The sequence below is a fragment of the Ambystoma mexicanum genome, chromosome 2q, assembly GCF_040938575.1.
Source record: "Ambystoma mexicanum isolate Mex_15411 chromosome 2q, UKY_AmexF1_1, whole genome shotgun sequence".
In the NCBI taxonomy this organism is placed as follows: domain Eukaryota; kingdom Metazoa; phylum Chordata; class Amphibia; order Caudata; family Ambystomatidae; genus Ambystoma; species Ambystoma mexicanum.
This window is the reverse complement of record NC_090924.1, coordinates 441,058,831-441,084,605: the sequence shown is the minus strand read 5'-3', so window position 1 is coordinate 441,084,605 and position 25,775 is coordinate 441,058,831. Positions and strand designations below refer to the sequence as shown.

Genomic DNA, 25,775 nt, shown 5'->3' with positions numbered 1-25,775 from the left:
CTGCCTGCCTCTAGTCTCCGACCTCTAAAACATATCCAGAACAGGACTGTGAGACTTGGTCTTGGCCTCAAGCCCAGGGATCATATCTCTCCAGCTCTGAAATCTCTTCAATGGCTCATTGTGGCTGCAAGGATCAAGTGCAAAACCCTCTGCATTGTCCACAAGGCTTTCTGGGACCGCTCTACCTCCAACTTTCTCTTCCATAACTTCTTCATTCTTGAGCTCTCTGCTCATCCACCTCCATCTCTCTGAATGTCAGACGCTTCTCCAAGCAGAGAGTTGGGGGCAGATCTAACCCATCGCCTGGCGCCTCCCTCTGGAACAGCCTCCTTGCCTCTCTCAAACTTGAGTAGAACCACCTCTGGTTCCGGAAGCAACTCAAGATCCTCTTTTTCGCTTCCGCTTTCTCTCTTTCTCTTCCCTGCTGATGCACCTGCCTGCTCCACGCACTGGTCATCCCGGTCACCCTCTGAACTCGGGCCCTGCCTCCTGCATGTTGGCACTGCCACCAGACTCCCCAGCACTTAAGGGTCTGTATCTGCAATATAGTCCCTTCTCTCTGCACTTATGAGCCACCTGCTGGCTGAACCTGCGAGTTAAGTGCACTTCTCACTTCCCTTCCCCCCACCGGCACTTCTCCCCTTCCCTCTTACCCGCACATGTGCGATCCGAATGACACAAGGCCTAGTAAGATCGTTATTTTGTGCTCCCTTTGTTTCCCCCTCCTTGTCTTATCGCGCCTAGAAACACTTGTGTACAGGCACGTTATAAAGGCCACATCACATCATATAATCATACTATGGATTATGCAGCGGTGTGTTTTTCTAGATGTCTCTACGCGACATGTGTTAATAATACCAAAGATATATTCATACACAATGCCTTATTTTAACATACTATGCACAAAGATCTAAAAACTGAAGGTGGTATCTGCAGCAGGAAGTATTGCGGGTAGTAAATGTCCTTCAGGGATTGTATTACTGATCTGCCCCTGTTTAAAGATTGAACAAAAAGGGTATAGAGAAGAAACTGGGAAACTGTAACACACAACACCAATCAGTAGATAGCTGCCTGTGCACAGCCTGTGCATTTACAGATGACAAGCTGCAACAATACACATGACAAACTATTACTTTATTATGGCAGGTAAGTCAAGTTAGTCTTATTTACTTTCAGTTGTGGTCCCCAGGATCTCATTCACACGATTCCTAATCATTTCCACACACAAACACACATCTTTCCCTTTCCCACACATTGCACCTGATTCAGCCTTCTTCTTCTTCTTGGGCACCATGACACACACAGTGCACCTTGTCAGGGCACTTCCTCACTTTTAACTATACATAGTGCCATTGCTTGCACATTTTTAAAATGGCGTCTGAGTAGACATAGCCCTGGATCAGTAGACATTTATGAGACACTGGTATTTTATCATTTCTCTTTTCCCTTTTTCACTCTGCTTATAAGGTTATCTGAAGATTACCAATCTTTTATCATATTGTTTTAGCGTGTTCTAATGTTGTTCTGTCATGATGAAGAGCTTCATGCATGACACGTGTATCAGCTAACCAACATGATGCGCATTCCCAGACACCGGCCTCAGGCACGGGTAGGAATCTTCCCAACATACCTAGAGAACTAATTTGGATCCTCAGAGTTTCAAAATGTACTGCAAACGTCACAAGTTAAGCGATATGGGTTTCGGGGCATTCAAGCACAGCCAACATTGTGTTATCTGCTCATAGACATCACATGTTCACTGCAACCCTTAAGCTTCTGCCTAAGACACAACCCCGGAAGTCCATGAACCAGCTTTACACTTTTCCCTTGTTAATGATGTCACCTCACAGACTGATTTCACCTAAGGCCGGTGCACCGGGCCCAGTTTTGGCGCTGCAGGGAAACATCATTCCCTCCGAACGCCCCCTTCCCTGACCTCTGCCAATGTGGGGGACACCTCTGCGACACCCCCTTTTTCTCCCCCGCCCTCCTCCCACCATGCCCTGTAGTGTGTTCCACGGTGGACAACTCGTCACCCCCGGACTCTCAACCCACCCTACCAAACTCCACTTAAAGAAAATATTCATACACACACACGCCATACATATGCACACATACATGGCCTGTTTGGGAGTTATTTTCTAGGAAAGTGGGGCCCACCGTGAGGTTACAGGTGCAGTGACTGCCCCCTGGGGAATGTGCTGGCCTCTGATGCATTCTTGCTTGTGCGCACGTTGCATTTTCTGAGCTTCTTAAAGGAGTAAGGACATTGCACTACAGCTAGATGTGGTGAACGTTGCACAACTGCCACCAACCAATTAAATCATCTCACGGAAAGCGGATCACTTTTAGCAGGAAGCGGATCACTTTTAGCAGAAAGCGGATCACATTTAGGAAACAAGTTTGAACTGCCACATTCACAATTGCAAACATGAAAGACACAATTAGGTGCCACATCAACCTCAACACAATATTATGCAGTGGCTGGAAGTCAATGTTGGCAAAAGTATAGAATGTATGTTTTATTTGCTTATATAGCGCAGCGAGCCCAAGGGTATCTGGGCGCTTTTCTTAAAGTACATGTTACAGAGTTATATACAATACGATAAAAAATACAGTGAGTTATCATTGGAAGATGAAGACTAATTAGCCATTTACAAATAAATACAAGGTATTTGAAATGTACAATATGTACAAAGGAGACAGGAGACAGGTTCATAATTAGAGCTTACGTAGGAATACAACTGGCCATGGATTACCCAGGCGTGAGACCTAACAAGGCTCTGGGCATAGTCGAGTGGGTAGCTGGGGTCTAGTAGTCACGATAGAGCAGAGTGGATTTTTAGTTGCATTGCGAGAATAACCAGCATTTTGCTTTGTTTCGAAAATGCATGACACATTCTAGGGGAACACAGTAAAGGCATGAATCCGGTGTTACAGGTGGGTTGAGTGATTACCGCCTCCCGAGATGCACCGCCTGTGCTAAAAGTAAACGCTCAGCTCTTGAATTCATATCAGAGCTTTTGTTTTCGGGGATCTGCTGGTTGGCTCTCGTGCTCCAGTGTGTACATTCTAGTGCTCTAAAACACCTCTCTGTGCATTTGGCTAATTGTATAACGCTGAATAAATACACATCTAAACATACGACTGTGACCCTCTGCAGTTTGTTGAGGTCTTCATTTGCTCTGTAATGCCCAGAGCTATGTTGAAGGTCTCTTATAATCTGTTCACACACTATACAAACCTGACGCAATCGCTTGGATGCATGTCACTTCCCTAGAACTCTGATGTACTCTCAAGCTTCCCTGTGATACATTGTGTACATTTCATGCCATGTGCTGTTCTGTATCTACTGGAATAAAGGATACATGGCGACCTTTGTGTCCATCTCAGTATATGGGATAGTCAGTAGTGCAGATGTTGAAGGGCGTATGCAATCTCTTGTTTTCTTTTCATGCACAGAGATGTTGTGTTCTGTTAAAAAAAAAGACACTTATAGGGCCCAATACTCAACGCTCATCAAACAAATAGCACAGAGGATGCACTGTTTTTAGATGCCTGGCAGGTCACCTTATTCTCATAGGTGTACTTCCAGGGGCCAGTGCTGTGGTGCAAATGGTGCACTGGCCAGCCACCTTGAATGCACTAGTATCAGAAGATGCATCACAGGCTCCCAGCACCTCTGTGCATTTTACTAGCCGGTCACGGTGAAATGTCACCAAAAAAACATTTCTATCCCTGTTTGAGGGATAGGGAAGCTAGTGAGACAGCAGCGGCTCATACCGTTGCTGACACACTTAAAAGAAATGCATGACGGGACCTGCCATGCAATGCACACCCTCTTGGAGTATTCCAAACAGGCACAGAGGGATATCTTCATTTTCTGTGCATTTTAACACTCGTCCAATTTGGGAATTTGGGATGTGCTTTAAAATGTGCAGAAACACTGCCTGATTTGCGCTAAGGGCTACACAAATGGCACCAGAATGTCATATCTAAGATGCACACAGTCACCCTTTGTGGCTTTGAATGCATTCCATCACTTCTAATCTGTAGGGTTCTTCTTGGGCGTGGAGCTATTCCATCCGTGTCACATGTCACATGTAATATGTGAATCCTATTGTAATCCAAATTATTTTAACAATGAATAATGATCTCTGAGGATTTGAGATCCCGTGAAGGATACCTTGAATCTGTTGGCTTGTTCAAGACACAGGAGCTCATTACGAGAATGGCGGTGCAGAAAAAGTGCTGGTAATGGAATTACTGCCACTTTTCCCACACCCCCATACTATGAGTTTTGCCCCTGGAATGGGTGATTTTACCTCCAGTATTGTGCTCGAGGTAAATCCTCCTACTTTCTGCCAAAGGATTGGCAAAATTGGCAGAATTACTGCAGCAGCAATTCCGCCGGCGGTAATTCTGCTGAAATTCCTGATGGAGTCCTATGGACCCCAAATTAATGGGGACTAACACCGCCACCACCACTTGTAATGCCGTGGCAAATCCACAGACTGACCGCCCGAATATCTCCCAACTGGCAATGAGGCCCACAGTGTCCGCATGCTGAGAGTGTCTTGTTAGGTGGAAGGTCTACTCCTTCTCTGAGAGCTCCTGTGGAATATCTGTGAACTGCCCACGCCTTCTTGTCTTCACATCTTGTCTCTGCTGGAAGGTGTGTTTAGAGGTGTCGATGAAGCAGCTGTAATGTCTTCTCTGCCCTGTAGGGCATCTGTAGCCTGTCTTGTTCCTGCCGTGCAATGATGGTTGCATGCTAAAAGAGGCCTTCAGTCGCCCTGAGGCTTCCCAGTGCTGCCGATAGCAGGCACCTGTATTGGGCTTGGCTGCTTTGCAACATTAGGTCTATGCCAATGGACTGATTAGTGGCCGATTCTCAATGGACTTGTCTTACTTAATTTTGAGACAACTCCCCATAGAAATAGACAAAACAAACACATTCTATATTTCTACACACACACACAGACACACACACACACACATTTTGGCTTTATACCTATCACAATTCCACATGCATTCCCCTCAACTAAGCAGCGCCGAGCTCTTTGCAAACCCATCACAGCCACTCGCTACTAGCAGCTCTTTTGCACCCTAGGGTTTTCATCTTTCATCTAATATAGCAGGGTTCTCCCCCTTCAGGTGAAATATAGCCAAGTGCCAACGCCACAAACCACAACGGGTCCTGCTAGTCTGATCTCATTAACTCTTCAGGTGTGGCATCTGCCTCCCCCTTTTGGCATCTGCCTCCCCCTTTAACTCACTAATACATCAACCCTCCAACTCTTTACTTGAGTGCCATGCAGAACAGAACTGAAAAAGGGTCAGAGGTGCACTACCCAGGACTACTTTACTTTGCTCTAGGGTGATTCTGAAAAATAATGGCTGAATGCGCAAGTCAACAACATGCTCTTCCAGCACCAACATTGGGCAAGGTGAGGTCAGCAGCCCTCTGCCCTCCACCCAAGTGGGCGATAGCAGTCAATATCTATCTTAGTGTTGGGATTGGGCTCGACGCCTACTTAGGGAAAGAGGGTCAGTTATGCAGCCCCATTAGCCCGGCCCTTTTAATACATACAGGTCCAAATCAGGGGGCTCGCGTGGAGATCCGGCTAGCTGCAGAATTTGATAGCCAATATTCTGGTTCTTTCCTGCCAGCAGTTGCCTTTGTGATGTGGTCCCATAGTCTCCTACACTGCACTAATCTCACGTACTTGTTCAAACTCAAGTGAGTATGCTTGGTCTGAGTTGGTATGAAGGGACGTCATTGAGGGGTACCCCTTGCTACTCCTAAAAAGAAAAAAAAGACCTTTTAAAAAAAATTGAATGCAAAGTTCCTGGGCTTTGGGCAGCACCATGTGCCTCTTTGATTCAGGAGTGACTGCCTTTCTTGTTCAGGACTTTTAAAAAGAACATGGGTCCCGTAAGTCTAACACTTTCAGCAGTGACCCTCAATAAGAAAGAATGGGAATATCAGATAATTTGTCTTTCAGGAATTCTATACAATAATTCCTAGACTCATTATGGGTTTATTTAAACACACTACAGGGCGTGAGTCACTGATTTAGTCTGTTCTTAAACACCTCAACTCAGCCTTTCATCCTTCTGAGGTCAATAAATGAGTATCAAGACAGGTTGAGTGATATTGTATGTATATTTGTTCTATTTAAAGTGCTTAATTGTAAGTGCTATATAATAACACTTCATTATTATTTGGTCATGGACGTCGCTTGCATTCACAGTCATTTGGTAATATGGGCCTATACACAATGGTCTTAATGATACATATGGCGATCCATTCTTGTATGAAATGTATATCACATTATAGTAATATTGTAACCATATTTTTTGTAGTGTGCTTAGCAACTATGCTATGTGATGCCACTTCCTGTTTTGTCAAGGTGTGAAAGGTTGTGTTCCATCGCTTCCTGTGATATCACTTCGGGGCGGGGTCAAATGACATCACTTCCTGTGATGTCATCAGCGGTCAAGGGTCATGTGATGTCACTTCCGCTACCCCTGGCCTTTTGGTGAAATTACTTCCCTGCTGGTATGAACCCTATTAATGTAGATTTTGTGCTTTTTCAGCTTAGAGGACAATCTTCTCTCCAAAGAATGTGTTCTTGGCATTTCAGCTCTGGTGACTGCTGTGCCAACACTGACGACGCTAAAACTTGGCTTCAACAAACTGGCAGACGAAGGTGCACAGCTTCTTTGGCCTGTCCTCAGTGATCCGCTGTGCAGGCTGGTGGCATTGGGGTAAGTGACGGCAACTCGAGTCTAGTAACTTTCACGGAAGAATGCAAATGGTCCATCTTCATAATGCACGGGCATAATTAGATATCTGAACCTATCACACCTACTGATGTTATTTCCAAGCTCTCACAATACATTCCCACCAGGAACTTGGCATCCTTCCCAAAAGATGGGTGGAATGCCACACGTCCACAGAATGTAAGTTAGCGGATGCCACCCTTTGGAACAACTGGCCCGGCTTCATTGACATTCTAAAAATAATTCTGTCCTCAGGAGGTACCTGAACACCTTGTTGGTTCCATAACTTGCTGATCTTCCCTCACAGTTATGTGCACGCCACAAACTAGCTCGACACTGCCATTGGGCACTTATGTCGTAACCAGTCGCTTTATAAAGCGCAGCACAACCAGAAACAGAGTACACAGATTCGTCGATGTCATTCTTAGAGTCTGTATGACTAACAACACAGGTTACTACCTCCAATTCCAAGATAGCGAATAGTATCCTGATGAATTTAATTTTAAAAAACGCACTTCATTTTTCAGCTCTCCCATGCATGAAATTCCATAGAAATTCCATAGATAAACAGAAATTGGGACAGCCTAGTCTTGCAGTAATAAAGGGAATCTGTAGAAATGGCTGCAAAAAAAAACAGAATGGGATATTGATTTGAATTTTGGCTGAACGGAAATTACGAATAGATGAGAATTTCGACTAAATAGCCCATTCAGTTTGATTATTGTGACCAAGGAGAGTGGGGATTGCGGGTGTGTCCCCTCCACCCTTCTTCACTATAATATCAAAGGGAGTTGCGGGGCTGTCTCCCGCAACCTAAACAAGAACGTTTTTAAAAAAAAGGACCCTGTGTCACCGGTTCCCATGCACATAAGTGAAAGAAACCAGCGTTGCAGAGGAACGGAGCGGTCGTTGGCACACAACGAAGTGTGCCGCCAAAAGGTAAGTAAGGGGGGGGTGGGTTGCCAGAAATGTCCACAGGAGGAAAAACTGAAACTCATTTTCGTTTTTAATTACTTTCATTTTTTTCCTCCCTCCGAAATTCGAACAAATCATGGACACCCATAATAAAGGAGACCTTTGTTTTTTTCTCCAGCTTTGTATTTGTTCTGATACAACCATCCATCTCCTGTCTCTATTCCAGGTGTGTTTGGATTCTCCAAATGATGTTGCACTCACCTCCCAAATGCCAAGGTCTCTGCTACTCTTAGACCTCCCATGCAGGTCCTACTTTGAGACTCTGTGTTTTATAATCACGTCTCCAATGGGATATGCTTCCCTCTCGTCTGCTGCATTGAAGTTAAATATCTCTACTACATGCTCCCTGCCACCCCACTGTTTTGCCTCACACTTTGCATATTTAACGCATTGAGTCTCTAATTGCAGGGTATTTGTTATGTTATGATATGATATTTATAACGCGCTTAATACCCAGAGGCTTCTAAGCGCGGACCCGGGGATCAAATCTGTGTTGCTCCGTGTCGTCTTGCTTCCAAGGCGAGCACGTTGCCGCTGAGCTATTGATATTGATATTTTATTTCTATCGCACTCGTACACAAGTGATTCAGAGCGCGACAAGGCAAGGGAGGGGAACAGGGGAGAACAAAACAGCGATCTTACTAGGCCCAGTGACATTGAGAACGCGCAAGTGCATGGGAGAGGGGGAGGGGAAAAGTTCATGGAAGGGGGAAAGTGGAGAGTGCGGAGCAAAGGAGAAACAGATAAATAACAATACATAAATAATAAAGGCAACAAACAGTGGTAGTGCAGCCAGCAATTTGCAAGTGCTAGGTTTAAGGCAGCAGACAGGGTAGGTCTGATAAGTGCAGGAAGAAAAGGGGCGGGGCTGTATGGGTACAGATACAGACCCCAGTTCAAGGGGTGGCCTGGAGGCAGTGCGGGAGGGTGGCAGGGTGAGCAGGTACCTGGGCCTGGAGGACAGAGGGTGGCCAGGTGCACGGTGCCAAGAGAGAATAGATCAGCAGGGGAGAGGAGGAGAAAAGGCAGAAGAAAAGAGGAAGGTCTTGAGGTGCTTCCGGAACCCTATCCTCCCGAGACTTTTTGCAGAGCTATGTGATGCTCACTAGCACTTATGTAGAGATGCAATACTTCACATGCCAATGCAACCTGGACCCTACGTGATGGCTGCTTTGAATGCGCTGCTGCGGTGCATTCCTTGGCTTGGTTTGCCTGCACTGGTGGGTCAGGAGCATGGGGGCCTTTGAATGAAACTTCTACTGCTGCATACCATCCTTGTCGCCACTGTAAAGATGATCCTGGGGCGAATATGAAAGAAGCGGAAGCGTGGCCGGTTAGCTCTCTTTCTTGTCTCTCTCTCTCTTTTTCTCACTCTCTGTTTACCTTTTTTCCTTGTACCAGTGCCCTGCGGTCCACGGGTAAGGGCCCCAATACTGTGTTGCCTCAGCACATCCTTTGTCGGCGCAGTCAGTGTGTGCCCGGGGAGTGGCAGGCCATCAGAACACAGTGACACACAGACACTGCTTTCTGTAATCCAGTGGAGGCTGGGGGATCCACAAACAACAACATTTTGCAAACCTGGTCTGGTATTCACCGTACAGTTCAGAAGGACACTATTGCCGATACCGCTGCACTGAGGTGGGGGTAGTCAAATAGTGTCTTGGAATGATCCAGAAGGTAAGCGTGCTATACGAATGTCCTGTTTTGCCAATGCCTATTTCTTTATTTCAATAGGCTTTTATGTAGTGCTACGTTCACCGTAGGCATCTTTGGCATGTCTTCGGAGCATTACCACGGCACTGTTTATAGGGGCTTACAGAGTATATCACTTTGTTATTTGGGAGGGTGTTCCAACAATTAACGTTAATGCCAGCATGCCTCCTCTCTGTGCCAATAGCCATATGGTGGGACAAACCCTGTTACCATCATATTGGCCCTCATTACGGTAGGCAGCGGTTTACTAGCAACCCCTTAACAGCGTTTCCCCCGCCTCACATCCCGGTGCCACAGGGCTATCATGGCAGGCGCGGAACATTGAATCCCGGGTCACTGAAGCACCGGCACCGTTGCTAATGAAGCCAGCTCTTCGGTGAAAACACAGCTGGTAGGGGCCTGACCTCCCGGCAGGTCAGGCCCCTACCGGCAAACTTGCAGTTTGGCAGTCCAGAAAGGGTGCCGATACGTTGCTACCGGCTCCCTTGTTTCCGCACCACCAAACATGTAATGTGGCCCATTGTGCTCCCCCCGCCCCAAAACCAATATTCCTTACCGATACCTCAGTGCCCCTGTTAGACCATAAGAGCAACTACGAACAAGTCATGCAGAATTGGAAAACACAACTCCTATTTTTACCAACTTAGTGGGAACCACCTGTTTAGAGAGCATTTCGGTTTATGTAAGGATGGTGTGCTGCCACCCATTAAAATATGCCTAATGGGTGGCGGCTTTGTTTCACACCCTGGGCATAAAGTATCACCAAATCTTATGCCACTTGCCAGAACCAATAGCCCAAGAAGATGAGGAGGACGAAGGGACAGGTTTCACCTCCTAGCATGAAGAAAAGCTTTAAGGCCAAATAGGGAAACACGCTATTATGGTACTGGAGAGAAAGATATTCTTCTCCCACAGCCATTTAGTGGAAAAGGGATTGAAAATAACATTGCATCCTGATCACCACATGTGTGTTCACAGGCAAGACAGACATGCACTTACCCAGTTGGCTAATCCTACATAATACTGACCAGGCCATACATACAGCGCCTAATTTAAGCATGGTTTTCTCAAGTGTGTACTATTGCCTTCCAGTGTATTTAGGCATTTCAAAAATTCCAGATCACAAGGTGTACACAACCGTGCAGTGAGAACAGTTTATGGTCTAAGGAAATCGGGCCGCGACTCTCACTGTCTCGCGGAACTAGGGTGGCCTTACACAATTCTGGAAAATCTTGACAGGGTTTTCACCAGAATATGTAGCTTACTTGGCTCAGCATCCTACGCTGACACGCCTCCTTACATCAAGTTACTATAGTCAGTAGATCCCAGGATTTACTCGCCGTAGGAACATTTTACAACATTTCCGATGGGAAAAGACTTCTCTGGGTTGCGAGTTGTCGACAGTGGAACACACTACCCATCCTTGTCAGAAAGAGTGCGAACGTCACAGATTTTTAAGGTTCGACTAAAACAATATTTGTATTCTTTCTAATTCGTGAATTGAGCAGGATTAGCACGATTAATCTGACTAGCTGTTTTATTTTGTGGATTTAAGTATTGGCTTGTTTGGTCATGTTATTTATGGTCTTTTAACTATATGTATTTTTTACACAACGCCTTGAAACTGGTTCTTCTGAGCTGCGCTCAATAAATAATGTACGTCTACTGCAAAAGAATTTGTGACAGCACAAGAAAGCGACAAATGCATCAGGATTATAATATGTCCATGAAAGGAAGACAACGATGCGCAGAATGATCACGCAAGAGTCACGCAAAGTCAAGAAATAGAGGAGGAACTGCATGTTTCGCATGCAGGCCGGACACACAACAAGTCCTCCACTGCAAATGCCAGACACTGACAATCTTAAGGATGGGGCTCACGCGAAGGTAGAGCCAACACAAGTACCAAGCGTGGGTGAGACAGACACGGCAGCGATAACAGAGAAGATCCCTCCTCAGTGTGGACTGGTTGGGCTGTGTAAGCAGTGGTCCCTTCACCCACATGTGCCACAGGGCAAACAGGCTTAGGCTAAGAGCGGTCCTGGAAGGGGAGGAATTAGAGAGCCACCGTCAACATAACTAATAAGGGACAATAGGACATAGTGAACATTGAAAGTGTTGACATATTAATCATCCTAGATTTGGGCTTCTCTTCTATCACTGTTCTCAGAGAAATGTTTGTCATGGGACAGGGTCAGTGATCTGAACCTGTCAAGGGGGGATGAGGACCTCTCTCAAACTGGGGGCCCCAATCAAAAGAGGCCTACCACAGTGTTTGCCAGAGCCAGTCCTCCCCCAGAGGTGGGGTGATGGAGTTGGAACTGCCCAGTCTCTGTTCCCCCTTAAATGCCTGGTTGAATTGAAAAGTCCCACTTCTTTCATCCCATATTTGCCATACAACATGCTTGCCAATATCTTCTTACTTCTATTTTAGAACTTCCAGGACCTGGAAGTCCCACAGTGCAGAATGGGACAAGCAATCGTGAACACGTAGCCAGTTGAATGATACCCACTGCGGACCAGTCGTATAAATGCTTCCGCAAAGCAAATCAATCATGAACTCTGTTGTTGACAGTCACTTTAGCGGGCTGCCGTTGATAAACAGCGGCAGACCCACTATGAAAAGGGGCTGGGGATAAGGGGATGCTGATGGATTCCCACTGGTGGAACCCGGCCCCTGGGAGAGAGGAATTCAGAGATTGGCCCCAGGAACCAGGTGGGCCTCAGAGCCTTTGGAAGGGGGAGTAGGAGGATACAATGGAATGAAGAGCACAGGGGAATATGGTTTGTTCTGGTGAAGTTAAGGATTGAGCAGGAGGCGGACCAAGCGACCAAGCATTGAAAGGATCAGAGAGAGTATTGAAGGTTAGGTATTGGTTGATGAGAGTAAGTTATACTCGGCTGTGAGAGTACATGTAAGACGAGAGAGTGAGAGTGAGAGAGTAGTGGTGTAACTGACAGTGATTGGGAAAAGTGATAGGAGGGTGAGTGTAGGAGGACTACATTTAGAGTGTATTGTAGAGTGAAGTACAGATTAGTAGGAGGGAAGAATAATTGAGAGTATTTGGCTGGAGAGAGTAGTAGAGAAGTCAAGAGGTGAGTAGTAGAGTATTAGAAGGGTAGACTTGTAGAGTGGTTGGAAAGAGCTGGAGAGCAGTAGGAGGCGGAAACTAGCAGAGAGTGGACGAAGGGGATCAGAGTGGTGAGTAGAAATAAGGAGTAGAGGTGAGACAGAACACTATCGGAGGGACAGAGGAGTGAGAGGGCAAAGAACATACAGAGTGGGAGGAGGAGAAGGGGGAGAATCAATTTCAGGGAAAGGAAGACAAGAACATCAGAGTGTGAAAGGGATGTTGGGAAGTTGAAACCTGGACAGTTGAAAGGCACCTATTTATTTCATTGACAATTGTGCTATCCTTGTGTGGCCCCAGGTAAGATTCACCTAGAATACCCCAGAGGGAGTAGGGTAGATAAGGCATTTGCCTTCAGGCACTCACAACTAGTCACTCAGTGTTTAGACAATATGGGTTACTGATCTCTAGTGACCATCTAGGGGGAAAGGGAAGTCTGGTCTAGAGTGGAGAGGAGGACCCATGGGCAGATGAGAGAGAGAGGGAGAGAGAGAGAGAGAAAGAGAGAGAGAGAGAGAGAGAGAGAGAGAGAGAGAGAGAGAGAGAAAGGCAGCCCTTATCTTGACTCAAAACACAATCACACCCTCCTAGTGACTAATGCGCCACACTCAAGATATTTCAGTGGCAAAAACTGTTGTTTATTTGTATAAACAGTTCTGCATGTGCATCAGGAATTGCCCTTTGTTGAACACACGTGTTTCGGCAAAACTTATTGCCTTTTTCAAATCAGGGATATTTATATGCATATGATAATCAATGTTTTTTTAAACAACATAGCCAAACAAAATCAAAATGTAACATTCATCAAACATATCAAGTACGTTGATGTTAAAGACAGAGATGAGGGACGGGTCATGGGGAAGGATTGTTGAGGAAAAAGAGAATTGCAAGGACGAAACATGAGACCATCAGAACAAAGTTATATAAAATTGAAACAAACTGATAACTGTAACATAATAACTTGCAAAAATAAAATAAACTAAATTAAAATAAAACCATATTCACAGTCCAGTGGAGACACAAGAAATCCTGATGCTCAAGACCGATTCAAGAGACAAACAAGGGCTAATACGAGAGATGCTGCAAGGAATTGCAAGTGACCAATTTGGTATTGAACATTTCGGATAGACTGTTATCATCGGAGGAGTCCACAGTACTTAACAAAGGATTATCATTTGCGCCAACGTGCAGATTTGACAACATCGAACTTCAGATTGATCTCTTCAAATACATTCCGAAGCTCAAACTTAAAAAAATCTTTGCAACCCAGGTGAAAAAACCATTCGAAGCCCAACCGAGCATACAAATAACCATTTGAGAATAGACGAAATCGAAAATATACATGTACTAAGAATGTGGGATGAACTGGAATCTTATGAGATAACGCGATAACCCACACATTACATGAGCTGAATGTGGTCCCCAAATCCATGACAGATGTAGAACTCAAGTCAAAATCCAATTTCACACCTCAACTGGCACAAGGCAATGTAATCGATGTATTCTATAAATCAGTCATAAATGATATATATCGATTGGAAGATGGAGGTAGAGGCTCAAAAGGAATCGTCTGGAACTTAAGCAAGGAAGAGAAAATGGCATTAGCCAACCTGAGGCAAGATCAAAATATTATAATCAAAGAGGCAGACAAAGGCAGAAATATAGTAATAATGAATCATCAAGATTACTTGGAAATGCTGCAAGCAACTCTGGACTTCAACATCTTCATGTTCGATGACAAATATTATCATCAACGACAAGGGGTGGCAATGAGCATAAAATATGCCGCCGCCCTTGCAAATCTTTTCATGGGGATGCTAGAAGACAAGTTAGTTTATACGGACAATCAATATATCGAGCCTGTAATCTTATGGGCTCGATATATTGACGATATGATTGCGGTTTGGAAAGATGGTGTGGATGAGTTTGAACAATTCAGATGCCGTCTGAACCAGAACAATGTAGGAATTGAATTTACTTCGCATAGGAGCACATCTGAAATTGACTTCTTGGACTTGACTATTTATGTGAAGGACAACAAATTGCACACCAAGAAATTTCGGAAACCCACAGAGGTCAATTGACCCTGTTTGCTACAAGCTGTCACCAACAAAGAGTCAAAAACAACATTCCGACCGTTGAATATATCTGCGCCTGCAGAAACTGTGAAGAAAAATCCCATTTTCTGGCAGAGTGTAATTTACTTTTTTCTAGATTCAAGGAAAGAGGATACCATACAAAGCACATCAAAAAAGCCAGAGAGAAAGCGTGAAGTCTATCACAAACAAAAACATTGATGGAAAAAGAAACTAAGACTGCTCATCATGTTTTATAACAACATATTGTGAAAATCATTTTGAGATCAGGAACATTCTTAAACAGAATTGGCATTTATTAAAACTTGATCCTCATATATCACAATTCGTCAAACATGGGCCACACATTATCTTCAGAAAAGCACAAACATTGAGGAATCAACTGAGCCCGTCGCTTCCCCCACAAGAAATCAGTAATCAATCTACGACGTGGTTGAGCAAGGATCATTTTGGGTTCAGAAAATGTGGCACCTGTTCGATGTGTCAATATGAGCATGATAAAACTACAGCGTTTGAAGACAAATTCGGAAATCAGATCAAGATCAAGCAAAACATTAACTGTAAAACTAAATTTGTGGTTTACGCAATAATTTGTGCATGCAATACTATTAACATTGGAAGCACAATCCGGGAACTCCGGGTTCGGATGTGCAAACACTTATCAGGGATTGGCAGTCAAAATACAATGTTACCTTGGGCCAGTCATTGGCAGCCAGGAGCATCAACTAGACCAAAAAAAAGACATCAGATTTGTTGGCCTCAAAAATGTCAGTCTTCGCAGAAGGGACGGTAATCCTGAAGTCATGTTAAAACAGGCAGAAGTACGCTTAATTTGCCATTTCAGAACTTTAAAACTGGGTTTGAATACAGACAGTGAAATGTATTTTTTTTTGTAAGAAGCACATCGCAACATATTGTGTCTGTCATTCCCTATTTAATAGTAACTAATAAAACCGACCTTTTGAGAAAGTTAAAATCATCAATGTGATGCATGTTTCATGGTGCCAACACTTTTTTGAATTTAGTTGAAATAACTATGATGACTTAACACAAGTCAATTAAGAATACTTAAGAGCAAACACTGTAACTAGCTCTGTGATGAATCCAAATTACTATTGTGATGCATTCATCAAGGTGCCAACAGTTTGGTTTCATCCAGTGAAAACAAACATAATTTAACATGAGCATCACTTATAACGCAAACGCTATTAATGAATGCAATATGTCATAAATAACTATTTGGAAACAATTGGCTGATATGCAATAATCATGCAGGTATCCGACGACAATGAACATTAACTGTATCATGCACACAATTCATGAGGCACCGACGTGCACTTAATGTCCAGTTGACTTACAATATGCAGCACAAGCTATAATTCACAGCACGTATTTTCAGTTGGAGGTTTTTTACGGACCACGTCACTCTATGCAGCACAAGCTACAATACTCAGCACGTATTTTCAGTTGGAGTTGTTTTACTCATTGGACTGCATCACATTATTTTCCAGCAAAAGATTATCTTTTATTAGCCACAGCATGATATTGGGCTGGTTAAAACACAACAAAATAAATGTCTTCGAATAGCAAGTGTAAGAAAGTATCTTCCGTACTACACACCGTTGTGTCTCCCAAAACATGGCGACCAGCATGTGTGAGCGTGACTGATGAGGGACTAGTAGGTTGCCAAGGGAACCGATCGCAAACAAGAATATTAGTCAGCGTTAAATGCCTGTGCTTCGCATTCCATGCTGCATAGCTGATGATCTATCAGGCTGCAGACTCGCAGGTATGTGTTTTTCAACAACCTGGTTCACATGGGCACGAGTGCAGGTGATTAGTGCGGTCCAGGTCCTCAACCTCGGTACTAAACAGGAGTTCACGCAGCATTCTGCTTTTTGAATATCAACGATATGTGTACCTCCACTGAGATGCTGTAATGGGATGCTTAAGACACTATCCCAGATAACAGGGTTGATGTTAAGAATGTTGTACTTTTGAGCACCGCGCAACACCCGCGTTCTATTGGATATAATTGATATGTGTATATAAACATGGAGACAGTCAATTACGAGGGTACGTCTCGGTAAGACGAACATGCACTATTGTATATGGCAAACGTTTACAGTTTTCATTGATGTAGACAATCAATTGTGCGGCTACACGCCGGCTAGGCGGACGTGCACAATTGTACACGATCAAAGTATACAGATTATCAAGACTGTGTTTTACCTTACTGTGTTTCAGAGGGGATTCAACCCACTTATTACTCAAGCACAGACCTAATAGAACAACCGAGTACGAACTAACGAGATAAACGATCCATATAATATGCCAGTATTGGTATTTTAGCATTTGAAGGAAATAGTATTGATGTTGTGCACTTCTGGGTGCCTCAATATTAAAATGTTGTTCCACAACAGTCACTTAACCCAGTTATTGAACGGGTGTTCTGATACTTTTATGAAAGATGTGACGTTTGGATATGCCAAAGGGCAGACATGTGCATTGTTGAAAGTCCAAAGTTTCTGGTATAATGCTAACGTTAGTAATTGCCTCGTAACAGCAAAATAATGTACACAACAGTGCAAAAATATACACTGCTTGTTTTAGTTTTAGTTTTTCTGGTTATGTTTGGACTGTGAATATGGTTTTATTTTAACTTAGTTTATTTTATTTTATTTTTGTAAGTTATTATGTTACTGTTATGAGTGTGTTTCAATTTCATATAACTTTGTTCTGATGGTCTCATGTTTTGTCCTTGCAATTCTCTTTTTCCTCAACAATCCTTCACCATGACCCATCCCTCATCTCTCTCTCTTTAATATCAACGTACTTGATATGTTTAATGACTGTTACATTTTGATTTTGTTCGACTATGTTGTTTAAAAAAACATTTGTTATGATTTGCATATAAATAGCCCTGATTTGAAAAAGGCAATGGGTTTTGCCAAAACACGTGTCATCAACAAAGGGCAATTCCTGATGCACATCCAGAACTGTTTGTACAAATAAACAACAGTTTTTAGCATTGCAAAATCTTGAGTGTGGCGCATTAGTCATTAGGAGGGTGTGATTGTGTTTCAAGTTCTGTTCAAAGGTGGGGTTTTGACCTCTGTCCCTCCTGAAAGTGCAACACCCATCCAGAAAGGAAATTCCATACATATGGTCGCAGAGTACCTGAAAGTTGGTGCAAAATCCCAATTTTTTCTTTCAGCTTATCATGACTCAATTTAAAATTGAAAAATAAAACCCCTTGAATCTTTTCAGAGTGTTTGTCTATTCTTGAAGTGGTTGATGCCAGTCACTGTACTGAAAGGAAAAGTGGAGTAACTTTTCAAGCCTGACATCAAACCTCAGGCATTTGAAAACATTCCCATTCAGTTGTATAGGTATAGGAGGGCATCAGTGAAATTGAAAGGCAGATCCTTTTTTAAAAGAATTGAATGTAGGTATTTTGGTTAAACACATATCCTTTTAACACCATATATAGAGCAATATTAAGAAAATTCATTATCGACAGTACATTACAACACATCCAGTATCATAAATAGTCCTTTACAAGCACCTAACAGAAAGTTAGTCGGTAGCTGGTCAAAACGAAATTTCATAATAAACTGTCTTACCCTACAGTGTCGATATCTCTTTATAACTTTATATATTTAAAAGGTTTATTAATTAAAAAGGCTCCCATAGGGGCATCCTCATTTAATATTTTTTTTATTGGCATACAAAGCATCTTCATTATTCTTATCCTCTAACATTTTTATATAAATTGTGCTACAGGTAATTTTACTATGTGTAGATAACGAGATTAGGCCCATTTCATTATGGAAAGCCTTAATTGGCATAGGCATTAAAAGGCCTAATGTTGTATGCCATAATTTGCCCTCTAAGGCTTAACTACTGGGATTCTTTCTCATTAAAAATGCCAAACCCATATAAAACACAAGGTACAATACTGGCATTACAAATCTGTAGAAGTCCTTCTATATAGTAACCTCTGCCATTAGCAACAAAGGTCATGGTTTAAAGAGTCATGAATCGGGACCCACAAATAGTCATTTTGTTTGACCAATTGCTTTTCAACATTATCAATTTGCCAAGATAAACTCAGGTTCTTTTTCCTAGTTGGTTTAATCATCATGATTTTTTTTTATTGATTCTCAAATCGTTTGCTGTTGAATACGGATGCAGAGCATTTAGACTCTGCTGCAATCCATTTGGAGTTTGATCCAATATAATCGTATCATCGGTATAAAAGAGCCACACTATCGTTTACTGACTGATGAATGCAGAAAAATGATTGCACTCCTTGAGTGAGTCATCCAAATTTTAGACATACAGATTACATTAAATCGGGGACAGCGCACATCTTTGTTTTAACCCATAATTGGTACAGATTGGGGAGGTGAGCCGGCCTTCCTAATTTAGTCTCAAGAAAGCAGATGTATCGGTATATAACAATTTATTAAATGTAAAATGGATAGATCCAAACCCCATTGCTCCAGTTTGTCCCACAGTTTTGGCAATTTGTCATGTCAAATGCTCCGGCATAGTCAACATAGCAAATGTACATGCAGCTGCCCTTTGTTTTTTACGTTAATCTAATCAAACATAGTAAGCACCATAGATTTGAGATGGTGATTGCCCCTTTTGAAATCCTGTTTGCTAATTTTTGAGTATCTTACAATATTTTATACAAGTATTCATATTTTATAAGACGATATAGTAAAACATTTTTTAAATGGTATCCACTTATGCTAAAAGACCTTAGTTTATCGGACACTCCCGTACCCTTTTTGAATATCCATAAAATAGATTTTTTCCAACTATCTGGTATCATGCTGTTTGATGCTGTATGTTTAAACATTTGCATTATATTTCCCCACAACTACGGGTCTTTCTTGATGAGAGCATTGGCTATCCCATCCAAGCCCGGTGCCAGGGACAACTTCACTGTATGTATGATATTTATTATGTCCTCTGTGGAAAAGGTAAGACTCTTATCATTATAAAAAATACTAAGACAGGAGCCAGACATCAAGGGGACACCATTTTTCAAATATAAAATCATTACAATGATAATGCCACCTCAATTCAGGTATAGGATTAAGTTCTCTTTCATCCAAGGATTTTCCAGTGTGGCGATTGTATGTATCCCGAAATGTACAAGAATCATGGGAATGAAGTGCATTAAACATAATTTACCACTGGGCTGTGGCAATAGAATTTTTATGTCCCATTAGCCAATTTTTATATCTGGTTTTTAAGTTGGCCATTTTATAATCTATTTCTTCTTCTGATAAAAGCTGTGTTGTAATGTTGTAATGTACCTTAAATCGGCCTTCAGCTTCTTATTTTGTTCCGCAATCACCACATCGTATATTTTCCCTGTATGGTTTACATAGCAGTTATTTTTCTTCTATGATTTAGTTGCTATATCAAATATCTCCTCAATTTTATTAAAATATTCAGATGTTTTTAAAGTCAATTGGGATCTCTTCATTCATACATTTTTGAGAGATTCTATTGTCAAACTTTACTATATTCATTCCTGACCACATCATTCTATTACCAGAACCATTCAGTTGATAAGTACCCCATAGATATTTGGTTGAAGTAGCATCCACTACTGTGTAATGGAATGTACATTTCATCACCAAATGACCACTCAAATTATTAGGTATAAATTGGAAATCTGATACATAATTGAATAATGATCCAGATAAAAGAATATAGTCAATCCAGGAATCCAGGAGTACACGTGTCAATTTGACCAGGTATACCCTTTGCCACTATCAAAATATGCTTCCAGGAAAGGTTGCAATAAATCAGCACTCTCAATATTCCCATCATCTATCTTGGAAAGAGCTGCTATATTCATCAACATCTGTTTCTAAGGCAACCATACCATAACTATATTTTCATAAATTGAATTGGAAGGTCATGTTCCAATTTGTGTTCATAAAACAACTGAAAATTAAAATCTCATGCTACAATGTATTGACCATCTGGATTAGCATATGACCATTCCATTAAGATATGTTCAATACACCGCAGGATATTCACTGTTTCAGAGCCTCCTGGGTGGGTCATACACATTAATAATCATCAATTGATTAAAGGGGAAATTTGATTAATATCTAAAACAGCAGACATAAAATAATGGTTCCTAATAGCAGGAACACATTTCTAAGGCACCTATAATCAGGCCAACAAAATGTCTGCCGGCAGACTTCTTTTGTGCCTTAGTTGGACCGTGCTAAGCCCATCTAAATGATAATCTTGTATTAACCAAGTTTGCTGTAGCAAAAACAAATCCAATTCTGAGGGAATTGCCTGGGCGTCAAGCTTAGTAATAAAAGAGTTGTAGCCTCTACTGTTCCATGTTAGCATCACCAGAGGTTTAAGCTTGTTATCTTCATCAGTAGGTCAGGCCACACCATCAAAATGTCCCTCATCATACTCAGGTTTATCCAAAGGTAGCAAATTATTCTATTGGACATTTAATGCAGCAACAATTTTTTGAACTATTGAGTCAATATCTTTCACTGATACATTTGTCTTAGGACAAGTTTGCAGTGAGACAACTTGACTGTGGAACTTTTGTAGGCCAGCTTACTAAGTCATATCCCATTTAGAGAAAGCCCTGTGAATAGGACATAACTAAGACAACTATCACTGGTGATATAAAATCAACTATAGACCAGTTTGTTTCCTTTACGGAGTCTGCGATCTCTACCAATGCTATGTCTTTCATTGGTTTTTTTTTAATACCACATTTTATTGTTTTTTTGGAAACACAAAACATACAGCCCCACACAGTGGGGTAAACAAAACTTCCCATTCCCGCCCCCCAACAACTCCCCGCTGTGGTCCCTTACCAACGAGCTTCAAAACATGTCACATCATTTTGTCCCTTTCGTATTACACCCACCAGTCCATCTGCAAGTCTCTGGGTAGCGTAACGGTACAGTATTATAAGTTACTTTTAGTGCGCCTCTTCCCACCTTTGCCATATTTTTTGCGCTATCCACATCCGTGATCCATTGTTCAAGGCTTGGTGGCCTCTCGGAGCCCCAAAGTTGCACTATGTTCCTTTTGAGTATCACAGTGATGGTAGATAAGAACGCTCTCTCATACGTCATTAGATCAGTGTCTCCTTCTATCCCCAGCAATAATTGCTTTGGATTTCCATTATCCTCTTGCCCATTACCCTTGACAGTTCATCACAGCACTGTTGCCAGTATTGTTGAATGATGGCACAGACCCACAGGATATGATAATAGGACCCTTCCTCCCTCTTCCATCACAAACAGTATGGATTCGTAGCCTTTCCCCACTTGAACAGTGCCACCCTTGGGTAATAAATCCTATTTAGTATCTTCAGTTGAATTAATCTAAGCCTGGAGGAGATAGTTGATTCTCTGGGATACATCAACACAGTCACCCATTCCTCTGGGAGTATATCACCTACCTCCCTCTCCCACTTGGCTTTCAGGCTCGACAGCTCTTTCGTAGCAAAGGAGTTAATAGCACTGTACATAGTCGATGTGACTTTCTGTTTAAGCAGTTCTGGGAATACATTACGTTCTAGTGGAGAGTAATCAGGTATGTCACTCAATTCAGGGAGATGGGCCTACAATGCATGTTTGAGCTAGATATAGTGGTATTGTTCATTTGGTGGGAGTGCAAAGGTGGCAGCTAGATCCGCAAATGCTATTATTACATTTTCTTTCATCACATTGCCAATTTTCGTAATATCTAGTTGGGCCCATGCTTGCCATTTAGGGAGTTTGTTCACCTCCGGGAGATGTATGTTGTTCCAGAGTGGTTGTGCTAGAGTTTGTTTTTTATCCCAACCTAGGTATTTATGTGTATCTGCCCAGACTAGGGTTATATGCGACAACATGGATGGGTCAGCGGGTCGCTCTTTTTTCCGGTAGAGGAGGCTCATGATGGGTCTTTCCTGTGCGTCGGTGTCTTGTATAATGTTATGCGGTACAGTGGTATCCCCATGCAATTTGTCATTCACTATTGCCATTTGGCTTGCCCAGTAGTAGGTCTGTAGCCGGGGGAGTCCAATCCCGCCCTTCCATATGGATCTTTGTAGGGTAGTAAGTGCCATTCGTGGGTGCCCCCCTTTCCATAACAACCTCCTAAGTGTTTCATCTATCTTATGGAACTCACTGGTGCTATTGGTAGTGGTGCATTTTGTAGAACGTAGAGAAAACCTGGAAGGGCCATCATTTTGAAGAGTGCCACGCGTCCCAGTAATGTGAGTGGTAGGGACATCCAGTGGCGAACATCATCCTTGAACCTGGTCGCCACTGGATTTAAGTTTTTCCCCACATAGTCCGTTAGTTTGTGTGTGATTTGTATACCGAGGTATCTGAATTGTTCCCTTTCAATACGGTAGGGGCACACATCTGGTATCGCAATGCCTATATGCTTTACCGGGAATAGTTTGGACTTTGACCAGTTAACGAGGAGTCCGCAGAACGCGCCTTATCTCTCTAGTAAATGCGACACAACGAGACAGGAAACTCGCGGGTCCGCCAGATAAATTAACAGATCATCCGCGTATGAAGACACTCTGTCTTCCCAGCTGTCCGCCCACCTGAAGCCACTCCATGTTTGCATGGATCTTAACAGGATTGCTAAAGGTTTGATTGCCAACGCAAAAATCAAAGCTGACAGGGGCCAGCCTTGTCGCGTGCCCTTACCTAGCTGAAAGGGTTCGGAAGTATACCCATTCACTCTTGTCACTGCTACTGGAAGGTGGTATAGTAGTTTAACCCAACTCATGAAGTAAGGGCCTATGCCCATTCGTCGCATAATTTCCTAAATTGCCTCCCAGTGCACAGAGTCGAAAGCCTTTTCGAAATCTATTGACAGTAGGGCTAGGGGGTTTGGTAGCTTAGGTGTTTTTTCTAGTGCTGTGTGTAATCTATATATATTTTGCCTGGTGGCTCTTTGTGGCATAAATCCGCATTGGTCCGGGTGCACTAGTGTGTGTATGACACGCTGCAGCCGTTTGGCCAGTACTTTCGCCAGTATTTTGGCCTCGCAGTTTATAAGAGAGTTGGGTCTATAGGAACTGCACCTGTCAGGTGGCTTATCTGATTTTGGCAAAACTATTATTGTAGCTTTTCCGAGGTCTGGGGGAGGCAACACTGCGAGCGTGAGTGTTGAAAGAGGCGCAGTAGTTGTGGAGAGATTATGTTTGCACCTATTTTCTTCCATATTTCGACAGGAAAACCGTTCGGGCCTGGGTCTTCCCTGACTGAAGTTCTGACATTGCACAGGTTACTTCTTCCTCTGTGATTTCTTGTTCTAGTAGGACCGCCTGTTGCTTGTCTAGGGTAGGAAGGGTAATTTCTTCTAACATATCGGTCGGTGGCAGTGCAAGTGGTGCACTATACAGTTCAGCGTAATATTTAGCAAATCCCTCCGCTATGTCCTGGTCTGTTACTAGTGGGTCTGGTTTTTCTGTCGTTAGTTTCTTAACTTGGGTGATGCCTAAGTCCCTGCGCTCCAACCATGCCAGAATGTTCCCCGCCTTGTCCCCAGTTTCATATATTTTCGCTCGCATTGCTGCATGTTTTGCATTGTCTAAGGCTATGTGCTGTAGCTGTTTCTGTGCTAACTGCAGTGCACGTTGTGTCTCGGGTAGGTCATGGACCAGGTGAGCAGATTCTGCATTCCGTACTTTGGCTTCAGCTGCACGTATCGCTTCAAGGTGTTTTTTCTTGTGGGCTGCAGTCCAGGCTATGATTTGACCCCTCAATACTGCTTTTGGTGCCTCCCATAGCGTTGTTGGGCTGTCCACAGAGTCAGTATTTATTTCAAAGTATGTTTCGGTAACTTTTTGTATGTGTTCCACCAATTTGGGAAACCCCAGGTAATAACCATTCAGTCTCCAACTGGGTGGGGGGAGTGGCCTGCTGGTCTTAATCGTTAACATGAGTGGAGAGTGATCTGAAATACCTCTGGGGAGCAGTTGTGCGTCACACGCCTCATGTATGTTACACATTGGTAGGAAGAAGTAATCCAACCTGGATAGCGAAGCATGTGCACCGGAGTGGTACGAATATTCTCTTGTATTGGGATGTAGGGATCTCCATGCATCATGTAACCCCAGTGCATTGGTAAATGTGGCGAGTTTAGTACATATGTCTGGGTTTCTGGATCGTACATATGTCCTATCCAACTCTTTGTTCATGACTTTGTTAAAGTCTCCTCCAATCAACGTGAGGCCTTCAGTGTTGTCAACAATTAGGGGTGTAATATTGTTAGTCAGGGGGGTTAGGAGGTTAGGTGGTGCATATACAGTGATCATAGAGATGGTGCGTTCCCACAGGGTTCCTGTCGTGTGTACATATCTACCTCCCTGGTCCTGGGTGACTGCAGTGGGGCTATAGAGGAGTATTTTGTGTACTAGGATCAATACCCCACGTGATCCCATGGTGAATCCGGCATGAAAGGCTTGTTGGTAGTTTGTGCGACTAAACAGTGTGCATCTTGTGCCTGCCAGATGTGTCTCTGTTAAGAAGGCCACATCCGGTGAGTGACGGTTCAGTGCTAGTAGGACTAGGCGTCTTTTAATACTATTTCCGAGCCCGTTAACGTTCCATGTCATCACCCGGAAGGCTCTGCTTTTATCTACATTGGTGTTCTGCGCCATGTAACTTGTGCATGTGTGGTGTCAGTATATTGTATATCTAAGAGTGTTCCATAATCCACCAACCCGGGCAAGGATTGAGCTGGATTGTACATCTGTTGGTTCAATGTCGGGACTCGTTTGCTCTTTCGTTCCATGCGGGTCAAACGCGAGGGAGTTATTGCCATGTACTTCTTGAACCTAGTGTAACTTTTAACATAACAACTCACACCCTCCCACCCCCACCCTATACTCCACCCAACCTGAAGCATCTGTCGCCAAATACAACAATCAAACACCCTGTCAAACGGACAGGCAACACATTAACTAATAACCACTACCCCAGTCTCTGTGCTTCTAAATTTAAGTTCAAGTTCCTGGGAGGTGGCCTCGGGCGGCCGCCGT

At 43.1% G+C, this 25,775-nt stretch overlaps 1 protein-coding gene across 2 annotated transcripts in view; it reads left to right on the top strand.

The window, feature by feature from the left end:
• Positions 1–25,775, top strand: part of LOC138569485 (NACHT, LRR and PYD domains-containing protein 3-like) — a 347,636-nt gene that overhangs the window by 264,712 nt on the left and 57,149 nt on the right. For both annotated transcript variants that reach the window (XM_069647489.1, XM_069647488.1), the window contains one exon: positions 6,604–6,774. In XM_069647489.1, the coding sequence (XP_069503590.1) occupies positions 6,604–6,774 (171 nt within the window). The remainder of the gene's footprint in view (positions 1–6,603; positions 6,775–25,775) is intronic.